At 44.9% G+C, this 22,935-nt stretch overlaps 1 protein-coding gene across 1 annotated transcript in view; it reads left to right on the top strand.

Moving 5' to 3' along the window:
- Fam168a (family with sequence similarity 168 member A) overlaps positions 1 to 15,894 on the top strand; it is a 143,291-nt gene extending 127,397 nt beyond the window's left edge. Inside the window, exons 4-8 of the mRNA XM_028770620.1 lie at positions 2,805 to 2,930; positions 9,323 to 9,465; positions 11,416 to 11,590; positions 12,737 to 12,867; positions 13,434 to 15,894. Coding sequence (XP_028626453.1) covers positions 2,805 to 2,930; positions 9,323 to 9,465; positions 11,416 to 11,590; positions 12,737 to 12,849 — 557 coding nt within the window. The 3' untranslated portion in view covers positions 12,850 to 12,867; positions 13,434 to 15,894. The remainder of the gene's footprint in view (positions 1 to 2,804; positions 2,931 to 9,322; positions 9,466 to 11,415; positions 11,591 to 12,736; positions 12,868 to 13,433) is intronic.
- The last annotated feature ends 7,041 nt before the right edge of the window (positions 15,895 to 22,935 follow it).

The raw sequence follows: 22,935 nt of genomic DNA, 5'->3' as shown, positions 1-22,935 counted from the left end.
CTTTTGGCATCCCAAAACAGGGCTGCCAGACAGAGAGCTCTTTCTACTGCCATGCTGCCAAGAGTTTCAGTTGGCATTGGTTTCATCCAGCAGCTGAGCTCTGCATTGCTAACACCATCAGAAAGGACTACTGTAGAGCTGTAAAGAGATACAGATGCATACAGTTAATGAGGAGGTTAAGTTGACTGTTAAAAACTTATTTTCATTTAGTTTTCACATGTATCTAATTTTTTTAAATTATTAACTATTCAAGCATTAAAGAATAATACAGAAAATGCTGTTTGTTTTCTGTATAATAAAACCAGAAGAAACGTCTGGTTCATTTGTAAAATGTAAAGTTTAGCCTAATTGATTGCTTAGGAAAGACAATCAATGACACAATGACACTTGCTTCTTTCCTGATTGATCTGCAACAATATTTCACTGTGACATGCTGTCTTGTTCACTCCCTGGTTGCTGTGTGGCTGAGTTGCATCCCCAGTAGACCGTAAGTACCCTGTGTGCAGTGACGTAACCCACGTGTGTCCCTGTCCACTGTGGCACTCCCCTCAGTGTGAGTGCAGTTCGGTCTCAGTACTCTGTGGCTGATTTGATTTAACTTCAGTTGTCACACAGTCCTTCAGGCAATTGTCAGACTTGGCTTATAATGAAAATTATAACTGTGCCCCACTCAGAAGAAGAAGGAAAAAAGCTAGAACAGAACAAATCAGGACCTTTAAATTCTCCAAATTGAGACCCTTTGGTTCTTGGTAGAGGCCCATTGAGCTCTTTAGGGCATGGGATTGCTCTGTTTGTCTTCACAGCAGTAATTTGTTTGTAGATGGGTGTGGCATCCAGCCACATTGAATGTCAGTCCCTGAATTTGGAGACATTGTGATACGATTTTTGACACTAATTGGATCCTTTATTGATTCCTTTTATATTAGCATCCCACCCCCTGGAGATAGACACCCAAAGTGTTTACTTTAAAGCAGACCCCCCTATGCAGAAACTCCACACTGTCCTGGCTGAAAGGGCATTGGGGTCTGTATGGAGTTGTGCTGTCTCCATTTTTCTTGCCAGATTCTCCTTTTAGTGTCACTCTCCTGCCCATGATTTCCTTCTCATTCCTCAGCATTTGCTGTATATATCGCGGGCCATTAATGCAAGCAATCAGCCTATGGAGCTACATTCTGATTCTAGTTCAGAAAAACCCAGCAGAATCCACAACCTTCCCTAGCCATTATAATTCTGTGATAGAAGGAACAGAGATGTTAGTGTAAACCAGGCAGCAAAGACATTGTAGAATCTCTGGAGGTAGCAAACCCTGTAGGAATCTATAGAACCAGCATACTTCCTCATTATGCTTCCCTGCCTTTCCTTACCCACTTATTAAAATACTTCAGGTTCATCTGATTGTTGTCAGTTCAGCCCCTTTACTGTAAATATACTTTAGAACACTCTTTGTCCAAAACTCCCAACATCTTATTAGAATGGAAATGATATTATAAAGAAAAAATTAATCATTTTTTAACCTTAAAATAGAAATTTGGATCAAAAATGTGTCTCCTGGTGTTTGAAAGGATAGTTTGCTCTTTCTTTCTTTTTTCTTTTTTTCTTTTTTTCTTTCTTTCTTTCATTCTTCCTTCCTTTCTTTCTTTCTTTCTTTCTTTCTTTCTTTCTTTCTTTCTCCTCTCCCTTCCCTCTCTCCCTCCCTCCCTCCCTTCCTTCCTTCTTTCCTTCCTTCCTTCTTTCCTTCCTTCTTCCTTCCTTCTTTCCTTCCTTCCTTTCTCCTAACTCCTCTCTCTCTCTCTCTCTCTCTTTCTTTCTTTCTCTCCTTCTTTCTCTTTTTTCTCTTTCTTCTTTCTTTTTTATAAAGGCATTTTCCTCCTATTTCATCTCTCCTTCCCCTCAGGATACCATGACGGTAAGTTACTGAGTCATTCCCCACTTCTAGAACACTTAATGAAATTTCTCAAACTGAGCTTTGAGCTATTCTGGAAAATCTCTACAGATCTCAAACTAATTTCTGTAACATACTACATACCTACCCCAATATTGACATGTATTTTCATGATGGCCAAAGGATCATCTCTAACTCATGAGGAGCTATCTCAGTTGGAACATCCAGTACCGCCTATCAGGAGCTATTCAGACTTATGCAAGAAGTATGTCTGTCTGACCATGGCTGTTTTGCAGAAGAAGTTGGCAAGGAGTGCCCAATGCATGACTGATAGCAGAGCCACCGTGCTCAGGCCTTGAGGCTGCCATGCACAACTCAATTCGTTAGAGTTGCTATTCCAGAAGAGATGCTGTCTCAGGGAGGCTCATCTAAAATGGCAGTTATTTGTCTGTTTCTGTTTGGAAGCAATTCACACTTATTAACCATACCTCAGATAAGTTTCAGACAACGGGGAATTTTTTTTTAAAGACTCGGGTAATTTGGCCCACCACACTGTCAAAGACTTCCAAGTTGCTTCATGTTAATGAGAAGGTGGTGGAGGAATATACCCTAAGTCTTAGACCAGAAGGTCAGGTGGAAAATGGTAATATTCCAGGGCGTCTTCATGGGTTATCATAGGTAAAAAGATCCAGAGTCTTAGTATTTAAGTGTAGGCTTCCTTGGAATTATGTCATTTGGAAGCTCACTTCAGCATTCCTTCCAACCTACTATCCCATCTCAAAAAGGCTGACTCATTCTGTGTGTCTGAGCAGGCTCCTTGAGTTATGTTTCTGTCTAGCACAAGACCCTTGCTTTTGTGTCTGTAATTGGTGATGCCCACTTCTTATTTCTGCCTAATGCCGTTCTTGTGTCTTCCCTTAAGCCACTCTGCTGATGAAACAAGCCTGGCCACAGAACTCATCTTCCTGTGGCACTGAAGGCACCTTCCACCTCCCAGTGGACACCGGGACCGAGAACCGAACTTACCAAGCATCCTCTGCGGCTTTCAGTAAATACAGCCTGTCTCCTCCTATCCTTGTTCCCCTTGGTTGGGACTGATTTGTTTGTATCAAGAAAGGAATGGGAACTTTTTTAAGTGACATTTTTAAACACTGTTATAAGAGGTTCTCCCTCCTACTCAGGAAAGAAAATTGGACTTTGACATTCAAGAAAATTGATCATCTTTGACCATGCCTTTAACTTCAGGATACTATCCCATAGCAGTGAGAGGGGAACATCTCTGGGCCAAGAACTTGGATTTGTGAGAGACTGTTACTAAATTCTAAGGAAAGGACCAGGGCCCATCTGAAGGCCTTGTGTATCTTTGAATAGAGGTGGCTCTTCTCACCCACTGGATTTCTTGACTTTAGCACTATTGGCATTTGGGCCAGATAAGTTCTTTCCTATGTGTGGTAGGATGTTTAGTTGTATGTACAGCCTCTCTCTGTTAGAGGCCAGAAACAGCACCATTGTCACACCCAAAAATGTTTCTAGATATGGCTCAGTATTCCTCTGGAAAAGAAAAGTGTCTTCTGTATAGGAAACATTGCCCTAGTTCATATAAGTTAGTTATACACTATGGGAACATGATATGACATGGACAGAAGCCAGTAGTCAGGTTGGTCGTGTTCATCCTAAGGCTCAGTGGGGTAACTGATGTCACCTTTGCAGCTGACTAGTAACACAAATGATTCCAGCAAGGACCCTCATTTAGAAAGTACGAAGTGGAAGAGCTGGTGCCTGTGGCAACTGTCAGCCAAGGGAATGGTTAGCTTTGGATATGAGGAACACTAGTGTCTGAATTTATGGCAGCAGGCCCTGGACAAGCCCTTACTTGGGATGTTGTAGGAAAGCAACTTAGTAGGTAGACTAAGAAAATTCATTGACTTTGTTTTCTTTTCCTTTAAATATTCAATGTCATTGTTTCTCAGCTTTTTGGTTGAGATCAAGTGTAAAATATCCAGTGTTAGAGCTAGAAAGATGGCTCAGCAGTTAAGAGCACTTGCCTGCTCTTTTCAAAGGACCCATGTTCAATTCCCAGCACCTGCATGGCAGCTCAAAACCACCAGTAACTCCAGTTTCAGGTGACCTAGTGCCCTCTTCTGACCTCTATTAGGTGTGAATGTGGGGCACATATATGTACACAAGCAAATTCATACACATAAAATGAAAACAAATCTTTAAAAATAAATAAATTAAATATCCAATGTCAAGCCTGGCATGGTGGCACATGCCTGAAATCCTACCACTCAGGAGGCAGAGGCAGGTAGATCTATCTCTCTGTAAGATAATACCTAGCCTGGTCTATATAATGATTTCCAGGCCAGCCAAGGCTTGTTGAGCCCTTGTCTTTAACAAAACAAACAACAACAAACATCATTTCTCCCTGTTGTCATTGCCCTTACCTGTCAGCATTTACTGACTCGGTCGGCATGGCGTACCTTTTTGTAGATTCTGCTTTCAGAATCAGCCCCTCATTCAATCAAAATTATAGTCCTATGACGTTTGGATGGACTTTCCTCCCTTTTTGAGAGCAGAATTTCAAAAAATCAATATGTCTGATGTTGTATAATTAATATGGCAGTGCAGCTGTAAAAAGATAACTTTTGAGCTAGGACTTTATTCCTGATTCTTCATGAGGCTGGTTTTACTCTTTCAAAAAATGAATGAGGTGAGCATGGTAGCTCAGCACCTGTAATCTCAGCATGCATGAGGTTGAAGCAAGAGTCACAAGTTCAAGTCCAAGCTAGGACACAGAGCAAGTTTTAAGTCACCCTGAGCTACACAGTGAGACTTGATCTCAAACAGAGATGGGATGAGAGGAAGGGCAGCTGTGGGGAGTCTTTCCAGGTGCTTCAAGTAGAGCTGAATGAACATATGTAAAATTATGTAATGTAAATTGACTTGTACATTCTTCCCAAATGTAGGTGAATAAAGGCACAGTTACTACAGTGCAGCAGAAAGAGGCCTAGGGTAGAAAATACAGGACTCTAGACTTGATTCTATACAGCTTTGGATAATTCATAGCTATGATTGGCTTTGGGTCTCTCTTGACAATTATTACCTGTATCCTTCCCATAAGACTCTCCCCTCCCCCTTCTAGCTGCCCTCATCAGTAAGCTAGCCTTCAAGGCTTTCCTCACATGTCTTTAGAAATAATGGCCTCATTCCTTCCAGAGGTTGCCCTTCCTACAGCTAGGCAGTCTTACCTTCTGTGCTAAAATCTTCTAGAAGTCCAACAGAAATGTCCAGTAGTCACATGCTCTCCTCTCCTAGACAGGCTGTGAAGTTTCTATATAGGACCAAAATGTATCACTTTCAAGCAAGTAATACATAAATGGATGTAATTTTTAAAATGGATTTGAGATTGACTGGCTGACTGACTCATGCAGGCTCACAAAGGCTTCTCCAAGCATTCAGATGTTGTTGCTTTTACATTCAGGGCACTTTGACAAATTCATACCAATGTAACCAATATATGCTAAAGCCTGTTCATAATTAAGTATCCCTCTTACTTATTCAGTGCTTTACTGTTTAACTACCAACAAGGAGACATAGCGGTCAAAGCAAGATTCAGACATACAGTGTTGTTTTGTCCAGACTTTGTCCAGTTGTATAAGTCTAATGATCAATAAACCAATTAGTGTAAAAGGTATCCTTGATACGAAGATCAATGTCTTTGAATGTAGGCGGGGCTCTACAACTGAAAAAGATTTATAACAGTGAAGCAGAGTTGAGAGGGTTACAGAGGCTTTATCTTGCTAATGCACACCATGTCTTTATATTCTCCCATTTGATAAAGCCTAAAACTATAGCGAGAAATCCGAGACAAACAGCAGGCAGGCATCATAAACAAAACCTCTTTATAAGGCAGAGCTGGCAGTTCTAGTAGCAGAACTGCTTTGTCTTATGCATGGCATTGCCTTTAGTGAAATGGGGATACAAAGGCCAATATACCAGATGCCCAAGATTGTACTGTAGAGATGGTTAACTTAGAAACAGCTCTACCCAGGACAGCATCAGCTCTGAACTCTGGAGCCAACTCTATGACTATAGATATGCCTTGCAATTTTGGAAAAATTACTGGATTTCTATGTTACAGGTTCTTCCTCTGAAAGGGAGCAGGTTGAACGTAAGACTCAAATGTCTTCTAAGGGTATAGCATCCCAAAGTTCCTATTCTGTGACCTTCAGGTTTAGCATTCATTTCAAAGTAGCTAGGCCTCCAGGCAATGAGTTTGGTCTAAATTTACTTGAGTAAAAATCCATGAGATGATTTTGCAATAAGCCAACAACTTCTTTTATTTAGATATACAAAGTAATAAACTCTAACTTTTATCTAAGCCTGGGATAGTAGCCCTAGATTTTCAGTGTTCCCCAGGACGTGGACAGGATATAGATGATGTCCTCATAGAGGTCTACTGAAATACGCAGGACTTAGAATTTCAGCATCAGAAATGCCTTCTGAAATGATCTAGTCCAAATGAAGATACTCCTGAAGCAGGACTGACTGGAAAGTATCTCAAGAAAAAGGCCTGAGCTTGCATGGTTTCTGCAGCCTCAGGGAAGATGCCCCTGGCCCTGAGGGTAACCTTGAGATGCATTGTGGTTACTGAGTGCTTCTTTATGAGGTCACTTTCTCCGTAGCATCTCTCATCTGTGAAGTTCTCATCTTAGAGATTTCCAAGATCTCCTCCAGTTCTGTGGTTCTGCTTCCCATCCCAAACTTCTAGAGATGCAAAGCAAGCTATAGCCAGCCTTTCTTTGACTGCCAAGGGTATTTAGATACTGATTTGTATTCTGAGTGTGTGTGTCTTGTTTCATAACATGAAGGTGGAACATTCTTCTACAAAGTTATTCTTAGATGTATAAACCAAATTCTACTGCAGTCTCTTAGAATCTTTTGATTCTCTGCAGAGGGGCAACCCTGATACTTTATAATGTGACTGTTTTTGTTGCTTAGATGGAGTGGTACACCTTCCCTGGGAAAGCTAGAAATTCCAGAGCATGTTATCTAGTCACATAAAAGAAAGCTGCCTTCATTGCTGGCTTGTTAAAGAATTGTAAAATTTTAGAATCTTAGCACTCCGGAACTTGTGTTCCAAGTTGAGCTGACCTAGTCACAGTCCACCTTTTGCCTCTTGTAGTTTCTGAGAGCAGTCTGTGCTTGTATGCCTGAGGAGAAGACACTTCATACTGTCTCTGTACACTGAGAAATAAAGTAAGAGCTAGCCTATATGGACCCCATCAGTCATTCATTCAGTTAGTTGGTCCCCATGCTGCTTGTAACTGCTACTCTGTAGGTAGTGCACTTGGAGACAGGTGGCTTCTGGTTCATGGTGACCTGTATAGAAAAGACAATAAATTCTGGCAGGATCCTCCACATCTTGATTTTGGCTTTTGTTTTTGGCTGTCTTTTTGTTTTTTAGTTTGCTGTACTGGAGATCATAGTTTTGTCAAAGTTCTGCCCCTGAAGCTATATCCCTTGCACCTTCACAGCTGGTTTGTTGTTTATTTGTTTTTAAACCTTTAAATTAAGGGTCAGTAAACTTGTCTATAAAGAACCAAATAATAGATACTTTAGATTCAAAGGTCGTATGGTCTCTGTAACTACCGTTTTGGTACAGTTGGTCTACCAACTGTTGGTTGGCTTAAGCCTATAATCCTAGCTACTGGGGAGGTTGGAGTAAGAAGATTGAGAGTTTTAGGCTAGACTTAGTCATAAAGTGAGTTCAAGCCCAGCCCGACTAATCTAATAAGATTCTATTTCAAAATAAGATTAAAAAGAGGGCTGGGGATATAGCCCAGGGGTAGAGTACATGCCTATTATGTGAGAAACCCTAGATACACATGCACACATACACACATACACACATAGATAGATAGATAGATAGATAGATAGATAGATAGATAGATAGAATGATTGTCACACACTCTATAGTACAAATTTGAAAAGTAAAGTTTTGTATATCTCCTATCTTAGAAATTCACTATTTACATTATTATTAAAGATTTCTTCTTTTCCCTCCTAAAACTGAGATCTAGAGATTTGGCATTGTTTAGCCACGTTTGGAGGAAAGCTAGATCTAAGTCCACATCTCTTCTCTTCCAACAAAAACCTGCTCCACCCTGTACCTTCCCCGTTCCTGCCCCCTTTCTGTAGGAACTGCTGTATGGAGCTAACAGGGTCTTTGGTAAGTGTCTTATCTGCCAAAGCTAAAGCCCAGAAAAGTCTAGGAATGGAGCCAGATAGGACTAGGACAGGACCAAGGGGTAAAGACAACATCTCCCCAGTGGGGCTCTAAAGCTAAGGCTCCCATAAAAGAACTTGGAGTCTTTAGAGTCCCAAATAGACCTGCTTCACTCAACCTGTGGGTTCTCTGCATAAAAGAGAGATGGGGGCTCTTGCTGATCACCAGGCTCCATAGGGTGATTCTTAAGAAGACAGTCGTGCTGACCTAAGTTATCCCATAAACATAAGCTCTTACTTAAGATGACAAAAGGCAGCAGTGTGACAGCTCGGTAAATGGCTCTGGGCCTGACTTCTGAGCCTCACTTTGTCCATCCTTCTGAGGTACGGACATAGCATGGGTTCTAGATCAATGTGTGTCTGTCTAATTCCTAACTTCAGGTGTTTGGTGCAGGGGTGGCCCTTCTCCAAGCCGTAGGGAAGAAGGGAAAAGCCAGCTCTACAGAGCAAAGTGTTCAACATCCTAGAAGATAAGGGCCTTTTAGTGGTGTTTTTTTAATGGGTTTTTTTACCTTCAGACTTGATGAAGAGGAAGGGACTATTATTGTTATAGCCTATCATGGTAGATAAGAGGAGAGAGAGGAGGAGGGAGGAACACACTTAGGTTATACATGTGAAACCAGCTTGGCCATCATAATGAGTCCCTGAGACCAAAAAAAAAAAAAAAAACCACAAAGGTGTTAGGAGAGAATGGGGGAAGCAAGATAGAGAAAAATAAAACCAGCAGAAGATGTCCTGAGATGCTGAGTAAGAAGCCAGAATGAGAACAGAGCAATAAGAAATGATGGAGTAGGGGCCGTCTCTAAGTATATGCCTACTTTTCCACACAGGCAACTCAGAACCCCAGGCTGTCTGTCAGCTGGAAGGACCCCAGAGAGACTGCACTTCTTTTTTGGATGAGAACTCTGGAACCCAGAGAACTAAAACATACCCAAATCATGTTCATGCACCCCATGAACATGAGGACTGAGGGAGCTGCCTGGGGCCAGGGCTCTGATCTGGGGCCAGGGTAGAACCCTGGTCTCTTGTCTGTCCTATCTGTGTTTCCAGCTGGATTCATGTTTGTTTGAGGAATTGTTACTAGGACCTGCCGCCTTCAAGCAATGCCATTCTACCAACTAACTAGACTTCTCTTCTATTGCCTTGGTACAGGATATACTGCAGGGACACCATACAAGGTCCCTCCGACCCAGAGTAATACTGCTCCACCCCCCTACTCCCCATCACCCAACCCCTATCAGACGGCCATGTATCCAATCAGAAGTGCCTATCCCCAGCAGAATCTGTATGCCCAGGTAGGTACACATGGAGGGCCTCTGTTTCAGGAGTCTCCAGCCAGGATGGGGTGGCATGGGATGAGGAAGAAAAATCAGAGTTAATGGACCTGGCCAGCTATTACTGTAGTGTCACTGAAGCAATATTCCTGCAAGACTGCCTATTCTGCCTTACTTCCAAAGGGTAAAATGTGAAGTCCTTAGGTTAACAGAGCCCCAAATGTCAGAGGCCTTTAGAAATCATCTAACATAACTCCTTTGTTGAACAAGTCGGGAAGTGAGACTATAACGGAGAAAGGCTTGTCTAAGGTCTCACAGTGAGTTATTGGCTGGGTAAGGCTATGGTATCACATGTCATGATCTCCTCTCTCATGTGTAATTCACACACACACACATTTTTATTTTTCTTTGTGTGTGCTAAAAGCTGTCTGTGACCTGAGGTGAGTCACTGTCATTTTTTAGTGTGCTTTACTGGCCCTGTTTGGATTTCCTCTGCTGGAGACTGTGTGTAACTGAGTAGCTGATAGGAGACAAGAATAGGGCTGCAGCATGACCATGACACATTCTTCTGAAGTGACAATTCTACCTGAGGTATAAGTAGTAAGGAAAGTACTTTTTGAATTTAAAAGCTAGCTATGCTGCTAGGCAGTGGTGGCACACACTTTTATTCCCAGCAGTTCAGGCAGAGGCAGAGGCAGAGGCAGAACCATCTCTGAGTTTGAGGCCAGCCTGGTCTACAAAGTGAGTTCCAGGACAGCCACAGGATACCCACAGAGAAACCCTGTCTTGGGGGAAAAGTAGCTGTGTTGGTGCTGGAGAAATGGCTCTGTGGTTAAGAATACTTGCTGTTCTTGCAGAGAGCCTGGGTTCGATTTTAGCACCCACTTGGCAGCTCACAACCATCTGTTACTCCAGTTTCAGTGGATTCAGTGTCTTCTTCTGGCCTCTGTGCAAGTGGTACACAGACATATGCAGGCAGAACACACATTCATAAACACACACACACACACACGTTAATATAAACAACTAATATAAAGCATTTTTCAAAAAAGTAGCTATGTTGTAGAATATACTACAAAACTGGGGCATGACTGGTGCTTCTAATCCCAGCACTGGGAAGAAGTTCAAGGCCATCCTCAGCTACAGTGAGAAGGCCAGCCTGCCTGGAGGGTAAGTAAGTAAGTAAATGGAGAGAACAGGAGGCTTGAACCAACCTTTCTCAAGAATGACACCATAGCTTGGCCTATGCTCTCTAGCCTCTAAGTTACATACAATAAGGCTCTTATTATTTATGATTAAGGTCAGGGAATTTCAGGATTAATCTCAGATGCTGCTGTCCACTCCCAGGGCTTAGCAGGCCCGTGAACTGTATAGGCCAGAAGGCAGCCTGTGACCTGGGAAGTGGACATCACTTCAGACTACTGTCTCCATCCTCATTTTTGCTCCAAGAGGAACTAGGAAGAGACATCTTGGGAAATATGCCACCAATAAAGATGGAATCAACATAAACAACAACATTTGCACCAGTGTATGAATGCCACTAATAATTCTTCCACCTGTATGGCAGTGCTGTGGTGTCTCCATGCTGAGAAACTGACTGTGTTCCTTACTGTTAAACAAGGGGCTAAGTCACACCTTGGAATCATATTTTTAAAAATGTAAAATGTTAGCGCTGGGGTTAAAGGAGAAAATCTCTTACTCAGCAATTCGTCATAGCAACTCTAGGAGTGCAGCAAGATGGAGTGAAGAGGGCCTTACTTTTCCCCACTAAGCTGTGCCATAGCCCTGAACTGACATCAGTTGCAGAATGAGACACAGCAGAGTCCCAGCCTAGACCCGTGTCTCTAGTCCAGAGCTTCTCTTACCTCGTTGGTTGCCTAAAGCCTGGGAAAAGCAGTTCCCCACCCTCCATCTCCTCCCATGCTTCCTACCCTTTGCAGGAAGCCATGTAACCTTAGCCTCTCTTCCCAGGGAGCCTACTACACGCAGCCCGTGTATGCCGCCCAGCCCCATGTCATCCACCACACCACCGTTGTCCAGCCCAACAGCATTCCCTCTGCCATCTACCCAGCTCCTGTTGCTGCCCCCAGGACCAATGGTGTGGCCATGGGCATGGTGGCAGGCACCACCATGGCAATGTCAGCAGGTAAGGGCAATGTCAGCAGGTATCTGCCCAAACATCCTTTGCTGTCTTTGAGGAGTCCCTCACATTGAGAATAGTCATGGAACTGCTGCAGCCCAGCATGAGAAACCCTGTGCCAGGGCAGGGGCTTTCCAGGAAGACAAGGCGGGATGCGCTAAAACTTAGAAATGTAGTCTACACTATTCAAAGGGATGAGAAAGATTACATACAAGATGGGCCTATCGAGCAAGGCCTAGAATAATGGATGAAGCAGAGATGAAAGGGAAGGGAAGTCAAGCAGTCCCTTCTCAGGAAGGAAGGATTTAAGGCATGTAGGAAATGGGATGAGTGGAGGGGGCTGCACCACTGCTGAGACTGGATTGTAGAAAGGCTTGAATTCTCAGGAGAGAGAACTAACAGCTTTCCCTTGGAAGAGATGGGATTGAGCCTCTGGCTGTAGGCTGGATCAGGAGGACAGGAGTTTAGAGGAGGAATGTTGACAGTGGGCCTCTAGTAGCAGCAGGGGTCTAGGAAGGAGCACACAAGCACTCTCTTGATTAGCAGGAAGAAGCTCACAGAGGGCCTTTCCCATAATTAGTTATAAGAGCCAGAGAAATAGGAGTCCCTGAAGACCCTTTCTGGTGATCTGTCCTGCCCCTGAGGAACCTTGGGGCTAAAGGTGGAAAGTGTAGCCTTAGACACGTGGGCGTCCCGTGAAGGGCATGATGACCAATGGGTTGTGACTGCCTTACAGAAACCCAAGTACCAAAGAACCAACTAAGTTGACATCTGAAGTAAGAAAGAGGGTACCATGGCTGCTCAGTACAAAGGCAATCTGCTAGGTACTTGCTCAGTGCCAGCCATTGTTAGGGTCCCTAAGGCAGAACAGAACCCCGCCCTCAAAACCTGGTGAGTTTAGAAAGAAGATAGAAGCAGGAAAGCTAATAGTCACTACTCAGTGAGTATGCAATAAAATAAGCATGCAAAGGAAAACGGAGGGGTCCTTAGAATAATGATTCTGTCTTCCCTCACCCTAAGTGCTCACAGGCAGTCCAGGGTGACAGGGACACGAACAGGAAGGGCAGCCTTGCAAAAGATTGCTTTCCTCCTCTCCATCCCTGTACCCAGATTACAACCTCTTCAGCTTTCCTCTTCTCTCCCCACGCTCAGGTACCCTGCTGACCACACCCCAGCACACTGCAATTGGGGCACACCCTGTCTCCATGCCCACATACAGGGCTCAAGGAACTCCTGCATACAGCTACGTGCCCCCGCACTGGTAAAGCCTGCAGCCCATCCAAGTGAGTATGGTCATGGATGGGGGAGGAGAGGTGGGTGGGGGGACATGTGTACAAACTGCCTCAAAAGACCTAGCTTGGGTTTGGTGTCATAGAAGCAGGCTATAGTCATCACTTGTTACCTGCTCCAGGTTCTTTAATGTCACTCTTAATAGCTACCCCTTTACAAATGTCACAGTTTTCATGGAAGTTCTGATCTTCAGCTCTGTTATTTTAGGTAAACAGTTTAAAATCACTCAGCTAATTAAAATTGAGGTGGGGCTTTGACGCTTGTCCTCTGCTGTTCCTCTGGGTTCTTTGTGAAATCTTGTAGAGGTTCAGTTCTTCAAATGAAGTCTTACCTAAATCATGTGGCACCTCTAGTTATAGCCTAGTGGAGACCCTGATGCCCAGCTCCCTCACTGTCCTCAGCAGCTCAATATCACTTTGATGGACCGAGAGCCTGCTGCTACCCTGGGAAGGCATGGGGAGCTCCAGTTAGGGCTCCAAGCTGGAGGGAGAGGGTCCAGTGATTTCTCAAGTGGCCGGTTGAGTGTCACTCTCTTTAATAGTGTTCCTTTCTTCCCCAGATCTGGATTCACATTGTATGCAACCACTCGAGTCTTACCGGTGCTGAGCAGTCCCCTAGCAGCACCACCTCTATTTGCAAGAAGAGACAACGGAAGTGCAAGGGTCACTTTATGCATCTTTAATGGTTTTGATTTTTATTTTTGGTTTTTGTAAAAGCTGCTTTTTCTAATCTCCTAGGAGCCTCCCCTTGTGCCTCCCTCTTAGCACTGCCCTTCTGCTCTAGCCCTTCTTCCTACTAACCGGGCTCAGTCCTCTCTGCACTTCTCCCCTTCCCTGAGCATCCTGTCCCTGGGATCCCAGTCCAGTAGCAAGCAGAGAGTGAGGTTTATTGCGATGGTTCGTCTAAAAGCTAGGTTCATTTGAAGAACAGATGTGGCCCTCCTTGTGGAGGAGGAACTTGGAGCTGTTGAGAAGGCCACATGTCTGTCAGATTGTCATTTTCTGAAGCAAGATGAGTTCAAATACAAAGAAACCTAAGAATCCTAAGAACCATCACAACAGACCATCAACAGCCCCACCTGGTTATGTAGGAATGTTAGCAGCTTCATGTCCCCAGGCTCAGAACCTGGGAAAGCAGAGAATTTGGGGAAGGGCTCGGGAGGGGAGACACTGCAGAGTAGTTTGAAGAAGGGCAGGAGGGTGCTCAGCTCTGGTGAAAGGTCTCACAGGCCCACATTGCTGGGCCTGGACCTTCTGATTTGCACAGTGATGTTAACTGAACTGGCACTTCCTTCAGAGATGCTTTGACCTCAATCCTGCCAAGCAGCTGCATGGTGGTGGGATCCCAGCATCTGGAGGCTTCTGAGGGCCAGGTGTATGTATAATCCCACACTTAGCCTGAGCCTCATGGACCTACTCCAAGGAGCTTCCTCCTGATGAGAGTGGTGGCACTCTCCCTTGCCCTTCTGCCCTTCCCGGTGCCAGGGCGCACACGTCTGTCTGTGGGGCTGGCAGGCAGGCCAAGCTCTTGGTTACCTTGTGCCATGTCACGGCCAAAGTGAAGGAACCACATTCCAGGTGGGAGCTGGCGGTTCTGAAGGTCAGGATAGTGAAGGAAAACAATAGCAATAATCATTTCATACTCATGGAACTGAAGGGACCTTAGCACCCATCATCTCATCCATTCCCCTATCTGACACATGAGGAAACTGAGGCCCAGAGAGCCAGAAAAGACTTCTCTGAACCTCATTGTAAATTAGCATTAAATGCAGCCTTCCTACCTACTGGCATTTTACCTACAACATTTTTGCTAGGGATGGATTGGCTTGACTTTGTAAAAATTAAGTCAGCAGTGCCCACATCTGGTGAGCTCTGGAATGACCTCTGGGTGTGTTTCTGCTATTTTCCCTCACGAACTCCAAAGGTGGGGGCTGAAGACTTAGACAGAGGCCACATAGGGCAGATGGCAGAAATAGAAATTACACTTGGAAAACCTATGAAGACATCTGGAATGAATGTTCATCCTGAACCTGACTCCACTCCAGGAAAAGGAGTAGGTGGGCTGGCTGGAAGGAGAGGCTATGCACTTAGGACTGTAGCTCTTTATCCCAAGAAGAGAGGAAGAACGGGAGCCATCAAGAGAGGTGTACATGGATGAGGCCAAGCCGATACAGTCACATCTGGGAGAAGAAGAGGTGGGACAAGGAAGTTCTTCCTAGTCTCAGACAGGAAATGGACAGCCACCCTCCTCTGTCCAGCTAGCAGAGCCGAAATCCTCACTGGGTGGAACAGAAATATCTTACAGTGTAAAATTGGATCACTGGTAATATTTCAGACTTGGATTATTTTCACTTTAAATTCATTTTAAACTTGGATATCACCTTCCTATTTCCTAAGTTCCCCTAAAGGAAAAAAAGGAAACCCTTGATCTAGAATGACCTCAGGAACAGTCTGACTGTCCCCAGGAGGCCAGCGTTCTTCAACATCTGTAGCAGACAGCCAGAAGTTAAGGCTCTACCTTCCTGGTCTTCCAGGAACTTCAGGACCAGGAAAACTCAGCTGTTCTGGGGTGCTGACAAGGTTTCATTTTAAAACAAAGTTTTTCAGTGTTAATCTGATTTTATAACACCTCTCCCTGCCCACTGTGGGTTTGTAGAGGTGGACGAAGGTTGCTAGAGATCATGTCTAACATGTTAAAAGAATGCCAGACTGATAATGGTGGTGATAATTGTAGGATACCTTTGTCAGGTGCTTCATAGTTTCAAAGCACTTCACAACCTTTAATATACTGACCCTGAGAGCAAGCAACAGGGTCAGCTATTCCACCCACTTGACAAATGACGCAATAGAGTCTAAGAAGAAATGAAATGGCCCAAAGTGAACTCAATGCTGGAATCCTGGCAGGCTTCCTAGACCCTACAGTCTCCAGGTGACCTGGTGGAGGAGAAAAAAAGACCCAGGAATGGCCTTTTAACGTTTGTTCTTTCCACACCAGTAAATAAAAGCTGTTTGCACCCCTCACTGTTCATGTGGGTTAGCCCGAAGAGGTGAAGGCGTGGTGCCTGCTATTTAATTCATAGAAAATCCAAGGCTCAGAAAAGTACAGGGACTTTCTGGTAAGGAATCCCCTGCTGGCTCTATTCTCTCCAAACCTGGTCCAAACATAGGCTCTCATGTTCTGATCTAAGCATCTATGCTCTGCACTCTACCTTAGACCTCGTCTGTGATTCAAGATCAGAAAAGCCCCAAGGTGAAAACCAAGTATTGACAGGCTATAGTCTAGAAGAACCAGACCCATTAACTCTTTTTTTTTTTTTTTTTTTTTTTTTTTTTTTTTAGTAAGAGCACAAGAGCCCCAGTTCAGCTGGCCTCACCCTATTGTTTGACAGAGATCCACAAGTCTGGCCAAGTTTAGGGAGTCATAGCAATGGGACTGAGCCCCAGGGGTGGTGTGTGCCTCAGGTTAGGTGGACACGGCCTCCTGCAAAGTGACAGTAGCTGGCAAGAGTGCTGTAGGTGTCATCCAAACATTCTAGATGGTTCAGTGGTCAAGACAGAAGAGGCCAGAGCTGGAAGGGTCACCTCACCATAGGATGACACCATGATCTGCCACACTGGCATCACCATACACAGACACCTTGTCCACACCCCTTCCTCTCCCCAGTGCAGAGCTGAGGAAGAGGTGCTTCCGTTCACCAGCCTCCTTTATCACCATTTGATCATCTTCACCTACCCAGGGCCAGGAAGTCTGGAAACTCAACTCCTCCCAGTGACTGAAAGCCTGAGACTGTCTTTTCATGCTTAAAACAAACAAAACAGTTTTAAAACAAGCAAAAGCCCTATTTTTCTTCCTATAAAACACCTTTTCCTTCTTGTTATCTCAGCAATGCCCTGAAGTGCATACCCCTTCCCTGAATATTCATCAGGGATACACACATCTATCTGTCTAGACCTCTTTTTGTATGTAAAGTACTTTGACTTTGATTGCCAAAACCTCTACTTTAAAGATGGAGGCAGGGTATGCATCATGATGCTATGAAGGGGGTCGGAACTTGCCAAAGGACACATAGCTCATGAGTGAAAGAGCCAAGATTTAAACTCTTGCAATCCTCAGTTCTTGTTGCTGCCTCCTACTGGATCTCTTAAGTGTAAGCTTGCTTGAAGAAGGAAGGGGCTACTTGCTACCCCACACAGAAGCATTTATGAAGACTTGGGGAGCTCTGGTCTATCAGCTGAGCAGGTTTTTAAGAATTTCTGCTTTAGGCCAAGACCTATAATGGGCCCTAGAGACCTAGAGGTAGATCCAGCTGGTAGCACAGATAGGAATTTGCCACAAAAGACCTAACTCAGAACACTGACGGTGACAACTGCCCAGTACTGAAGATAATTGAGGTCAGTATTGTCCATCTTTCAACAAAGAGTCTTGCTTCTGGGAAGTCTGCATACTCTGGCCATCTGAATCCTGTCCAGATCCAAAAAGGTTAAAGTTAATGGGAGATGGCATATGGCTGAACTACTGAAAGCATGTCTGGACTGGAGTACCAGGCTTACCTGAGAACCAGAGACTAACTTGTGTCACATGTACCCCAGTGCGTTCTGGCCATCTAGACAGTTTTAAGTTTGAGACCTGGCAGTGTTTCTTTGGAAGGCTTGATCCTCTGTTCTAAATAGCTTTCAGAAATGAGTCATGGGGAGCATACAAGTAGCACAAGCCCATTGGTCGCCAAGTTCTGGCATCCTTATTGTGCAGACATGACACATCAAATAAGGCATTGGCTGAACCAGGCTTAGTTCCCTGCATATCAGATATCTTGCCCTTGCTATGGGCTCTGGTCTTCACACCGTTCGTTCTGGCTGAGTCAGTCATCATCCATGTGTGACTCATGTTCAGTCAGCTCTGCCTTTCCATCTTGAGTTAACTATATCACTGCTGAGTGTGTGGCCCCAAGTGTCTTGTCAAGCTTGGGAGACTAAAGAAGGGCAGCCTGGGTTGAGGTGGACAAAGGGGAGCAAATCAGTGGAAGAAACTTAACTAAGTTCATTGGTCAGACAACACCTGAGCCTCTAGACAGACTTCTGTGGATATGCCAGGCTGGCAGCAAGGTTTGTCCTTTTCCTACCCCTCTTCCCTCTCCTAGAAAAATTATTTGTGATTGGTATTATGTGGTTCCCGGACTCAGCTTTCAAAATCCCCAGTAGGCCAGCTTCAACATTCCATGGCCAAACTTGCCTGACCTAGACTTGGGTCCCACTCCCTCAGTTTCTCCTGTGGGTATTTCCTAATTTATCTACTGTTAATGCCAGCCAGAAGGCCAGCTAAGAATGTAGGAGTTGAAACTGGTTGCCACAGAGCCAGAGGGACACAGAAGACAAGCACTTGCTTTACTGTGGCTGCTACTTTCAGTAGTCCTTAGGTAGCCCTGCTGTGGCAGTGTGTCCCTTTATCCATTCCAGCCTGAGGGACAATTTTCTTCCCCAAGAGAACAGATTTAAACAGTTTTACAGGTAACAGCAGTCCACAGGAATCTGGTTTGGGCTTGACCCTAGCATCCTCTGTCCTTGACCCCAGCTCAGCCATCCTCCTCATGCATGAAAGTCCGACTAAATGAAGAATAGGACTGGCCCAGAGACCTCAGGTCAGCCAGATCGACTGGATCTGTCTTGTGAACCAAGCTCCTTACAAGGTGATACAAGGCTAGGCCTCCTGCACCTTGGAGTTGTCTTTTATCTTTGAAGGCCCAGGGCCTGTCCCCTACCTGTCTTCAAGGCATCTGCACCCCTCTTTCAGATCACATGACAGAGACGCTTGTTCTCATGGCATGTACCATCCCTGTGAAGAGAGCGTTGTGTATGATTTTGTATTTTTTAATTCATTTTAACCTACAGGTTGGAATCTAATTTTTAAATTTTATTGGAACTCACATTTTAAAACAAATAAAAAACATTTAAAAATAATAATAATTATAATAATAAACCTTTGACCGGTGTCTTCCAAGTAGTTTGATCAAATAATTTATAGGTGTTTTCAAAATACAGCCTGGAGTGTAAAGATTGGAAAGCCCTGTGGCCACGCTTGTGTGTATGAAGTGTAAATCTGGCTTTGTTGTTTTGGATTCCTTTGGGTTTTGTTTTGTTTTGAAGATCAGATAGTGATCACTCTGAATGGTTGAAGCCAAGAGTTTGTAACTATGATATTTACTGTAAGCTGTAGAACATTCAACAACTATTAAAAGAAAGTTTCCAAAAAAAAAAAAAAAACCAACAAAAACCAAACCGTGGTTCTTGTGTGAGGGAGACACAGACCTCCTCCAGCCAGTGAGTCCCTGCGCTTCTCCTTCCTCAGGGGATTCTAAGCTTCTTTTTTTTTTACCTGTTCTGAGTACACACCTGGAACCCCAGTACTTTCGAGGCACAGGTAGGATTGCAACTCAAAAGCTTGTGTCTCAAAGGCTGAGGATATACCAAGTGGTTAGAGCACAGGCTGTTCTCATATAGGGCCAGAGTTTGAGTCCCAGGACCCATAGTGGTTCACAACAGTCTATAACTCAGGGGGATTCCATGCTGTCTCCTGGTCTTTGGGAGCACCATTCATACACATAAAATTCATACACATATACACATTTATATAGGAGCGCATGTGTCTCAAAAAAGAAAACAAGCAATGCTCTGTTCTATATTTTCTCTGGACTAGGATGGGGCACAGTGGATGGGAGCTATGGAGTGGGAGGTGGACCATATAACATGGTGGAAATCCAGGGACGCTGTTAAAGGGCTGACCTCTACTGAGGCTGAGATATAGCTCAGTGGTGTGTGGCAGGGACCCCCAGCACCAAGAGAAAGAGGGAGAAGCGGCTTGTGGCTGGTGCTTGCTGCAAGGGAAGCTCTGCTGTTTGTCCCATGTGGGAGGGCAGTTGAGGAGGGTAGGGCCTTGGCGAAGGTGAAGTTGGAATTCATCCTTGCTCTGGTTCCAGAATGCAGCCCATCTCAAAGGAGGTGGTTTCTTAAAAGACAGGCTCTCCTCCTCTCCCCAAAGCAGTGACGGAGTGTCAGGTAGGAAGCCAAGGGAAGCTTGGTGGCTCATTACAGCACTTATGACAAATCCACAGGGCCTCATACAAGCCTGTCATTACGGACTTCCCCCCCCCCCTTTCTCTCCTGTACATTGTTTCCTGTCCCTTCAGGGTGATGCCACTGCCACTGCTGCTCAGGCTTTGTCTCAGTTATTTTTCTATTGTGAAGACATCATAATAACCAAGGCAACTTATAGAAGAGTTTATTGGGGCTTAAAGTTTCAGAGGGTGAATCCATACCAGAGACAGAGAATAGCCACATGGGAACTACCTGGAAATGGCATATTGTTTTTTGGTTCTGTTTTGTTGGTGGTTTTTGTTTTGTTTTTTTGCTTTTCAAGACAAGGTTTCTCTGTATAGCCCTGGCTGCCCTGGAACTTGCTTTGTGGACCACGCTGGCCTAAAACTCAGAGATCCACCTGCCTCTGCCTCTGCCTCCTGAATACTAACATTAAAGGTGTGCACCACCATGCCCTGTGAGGCATAGGCTTTTGAAACCTCAAAGCCTGCCCCCTAAACAAGACCATACCTCCTGATCCTTCTCAAACAGTTGCACCAACTGGGGACTAAGCATTCAAATAAATGAGCCTTATGGGGATAATTCTCATTCAAACTACTACACACTTCTTGGACATCTAACCACTTTTCTTTCCCAGGGCCTGGCCCTCACAGTTCATGTTCCACAGCTAATAGGACAAAGGTTCAGCATGCTCAACTGTAATAAAAGTGGCCAACAGTGATCACTCCAGAAGTTGAAGCTAGGTGTGTACCGCTGTGTTTAGTCAACTCAGTTGTTTTAGGTTCAATGTTTTAAGACTTCCCAAGGATGGGGATACAACAGAGAGACACCAGGCTTGCATAGCTTGGGTAAGGCCCTGAGTTCCATCCCGAATGCTGCAAGATCAGTAAAACCCTCCATGGGGCAGGGATAACCAGGGCCACCTGTGGACCACTGCTACTTTGGCCCATGCTACAGTGGAAATTGGTACACCAAGCCTCACTTGCCCTCCTGACATCCTCCCAGCCTTTCGTTCTGACCATGATCCATTGTGGACCTGAGTAAGGGAGGAGAGGATACCTGATCTGAGACAGGATAAACTGTCTTAGGCTCATTTCCATGTCACAACTGCAGAGCTATTTTCTAGAAGCGGGCAGAGAGCTAGAGATCGGTCCCTACTTTGTTCTTCCCTCCAACTCCCACCGCCACCCACTGAGAAGAGCTGCAGGGATTTGTAGGAAAGTTCCCAAGGGGAGGTAGAGCTGTGGAGACCAAAAATGTCACACATCTGTATCATATCTCTGTCTTGATGTTGAGAGGCTGATGGTACAAGAAGCAAATGAAGCAAGCCATTCTTGGAGCAGGCTAGAGAAGTGCTTATAGTGATAGAGGTATCCTAGCAGGCCTAGAAGCCTGAACATGGTGTCTCCACCCTGACTGGTATCTGAACGTGTCTCTAATCTAGCCTTCCCAGAGAATGGCTGGGGTCCCACCTCCTGCCTCACTCTCCTGGACACACTCTTATCTTCACATGCCACCCAAGTGGCTGTTATCCAAATCCTAAGTAGAAGTGGGGTCCATGAGTTGGCTGGCTAAAGGGATAGGCAAATTAGAGTAGCCAAACCCTGAGGTACATAAAGTAAGTGGATGTCAAGTGTGCCACACTCTGCAGCCTAGGGTCATTTCCTTGGACACACAGGAGACCCTGTCTACTCCGTTCACACAAGTCCCAGAGTATCCTGTACCCAAAGGGTGTGGGGAGAAGCAGGGATAGGATAGGCCCATCTGTCAACAGTGGCTTTTTTTTTTCTTCCTTTCTTTCCTGCCACTGCTAGGCTAGTCACCTACCTTGGTTTCTGCCTGAAAACTTCTGTCCTCAGTGAAGCCACCTCTACCCCTCTTCCAGGCTAGGGTTTTACACCTCCAGTAGTGTTTGCATATGTCACTCCCTCCCATATTAAACAGTATACCACACACTGACAAAACCCTAACTTAAGGTCCCACCGGCCACGGTGACTTTGGTATGAGATGGTGTCTCCTGATTTACCTGATATTGGTTCAGCTCTCACCACATCCCTTAGGAAACTCACCAAGACCCTGTCCATCCCCTAGGGCAAGACAGCTTTCCTGGCCTCTCAGCCAACTTTCCCCAAATTCTACATCCATTCTTAGCCACCAGGACCCTGATGGCTTTCTTACTGCCAGGCCCTGGGATCTGCCCTAAAGCCTTTTTCTAAAACATGAACCCTCTCTGCCCAGTCTCAATGCCCATCTGAGTGTAAGATTTTCCCTACCTCACATCCCATAAGGAGTTCCAGCAGGTCTGTCCTAGGAATCTCTTAGGTCCTTCTGTTTCTCTGTCACTTGTTACCCAGACAGCTATGACAACTTCCTGTACTGGGTATTCTGTGCTTTACACTGTGGCCAAACAGGCCAAGGCTCTGCCTCTTCCTAACCGCTGTGGGGACCCTCCAGCCACTCACTGGTCTGGCCTTTGCATATGCTGCTCCCACTTCATGGATCTCATTCCCTCCCACACTGTGAGCTTCCGTGTACCTGCTGCTTCCTCTAGAGCTGTGGCCACCACATGGTTCTTGTGCCCTTGAAATACACTAGTTCATGTCAAGATGTATAAAGTACATAAGATTCTAAACAGAAAAAAAGCTCGTTCATAATTTTCATAATGATTTTATATTGCAATGAAAATATTGATATACTGGGTTATAAATATTAAGTTTACCCTTTTTTAGAAAACTTTTTGGAATGATTATGGGAACACTTTCAATCACACATATGGCTCAGCCTGTATTTCTATTGGGAAACCTGGCCTCTGGGGACCTCGGTAAGAATGAGACAGAAGCCACCTGTGCCTGTTTCCTGGTTTCAGAGGAAGGTGCTGATGAGGGGGAGGACGATGTGTCCCACACCTGGCAGGGCCCTGGAAGCACGAGGAGAGCAGTTTTGAGAGAGGATACAGGGAAAGGAAGCACCTTG

The sequence above is a fragment of the Grammomys surdaster genome, unplaced genomic scaffold (genome assembly GCF_004785775.1).
Source record: "Grammomys surdaster isolate TR1022 unplaced genomic scaffold, NIH_TR_1.0 203, whole genome shotgun sequence".
Classification (NCBI taxonomy): domain Eukaryota; kingdom Metazoa; phylum Chordata; class Mammalia; order Rodentia; family Muridae; genus Grammomys; species Grammomys surdaster.
This window is presented reverse-complemented; position numbering and strand designations above follow the sequence as displayed.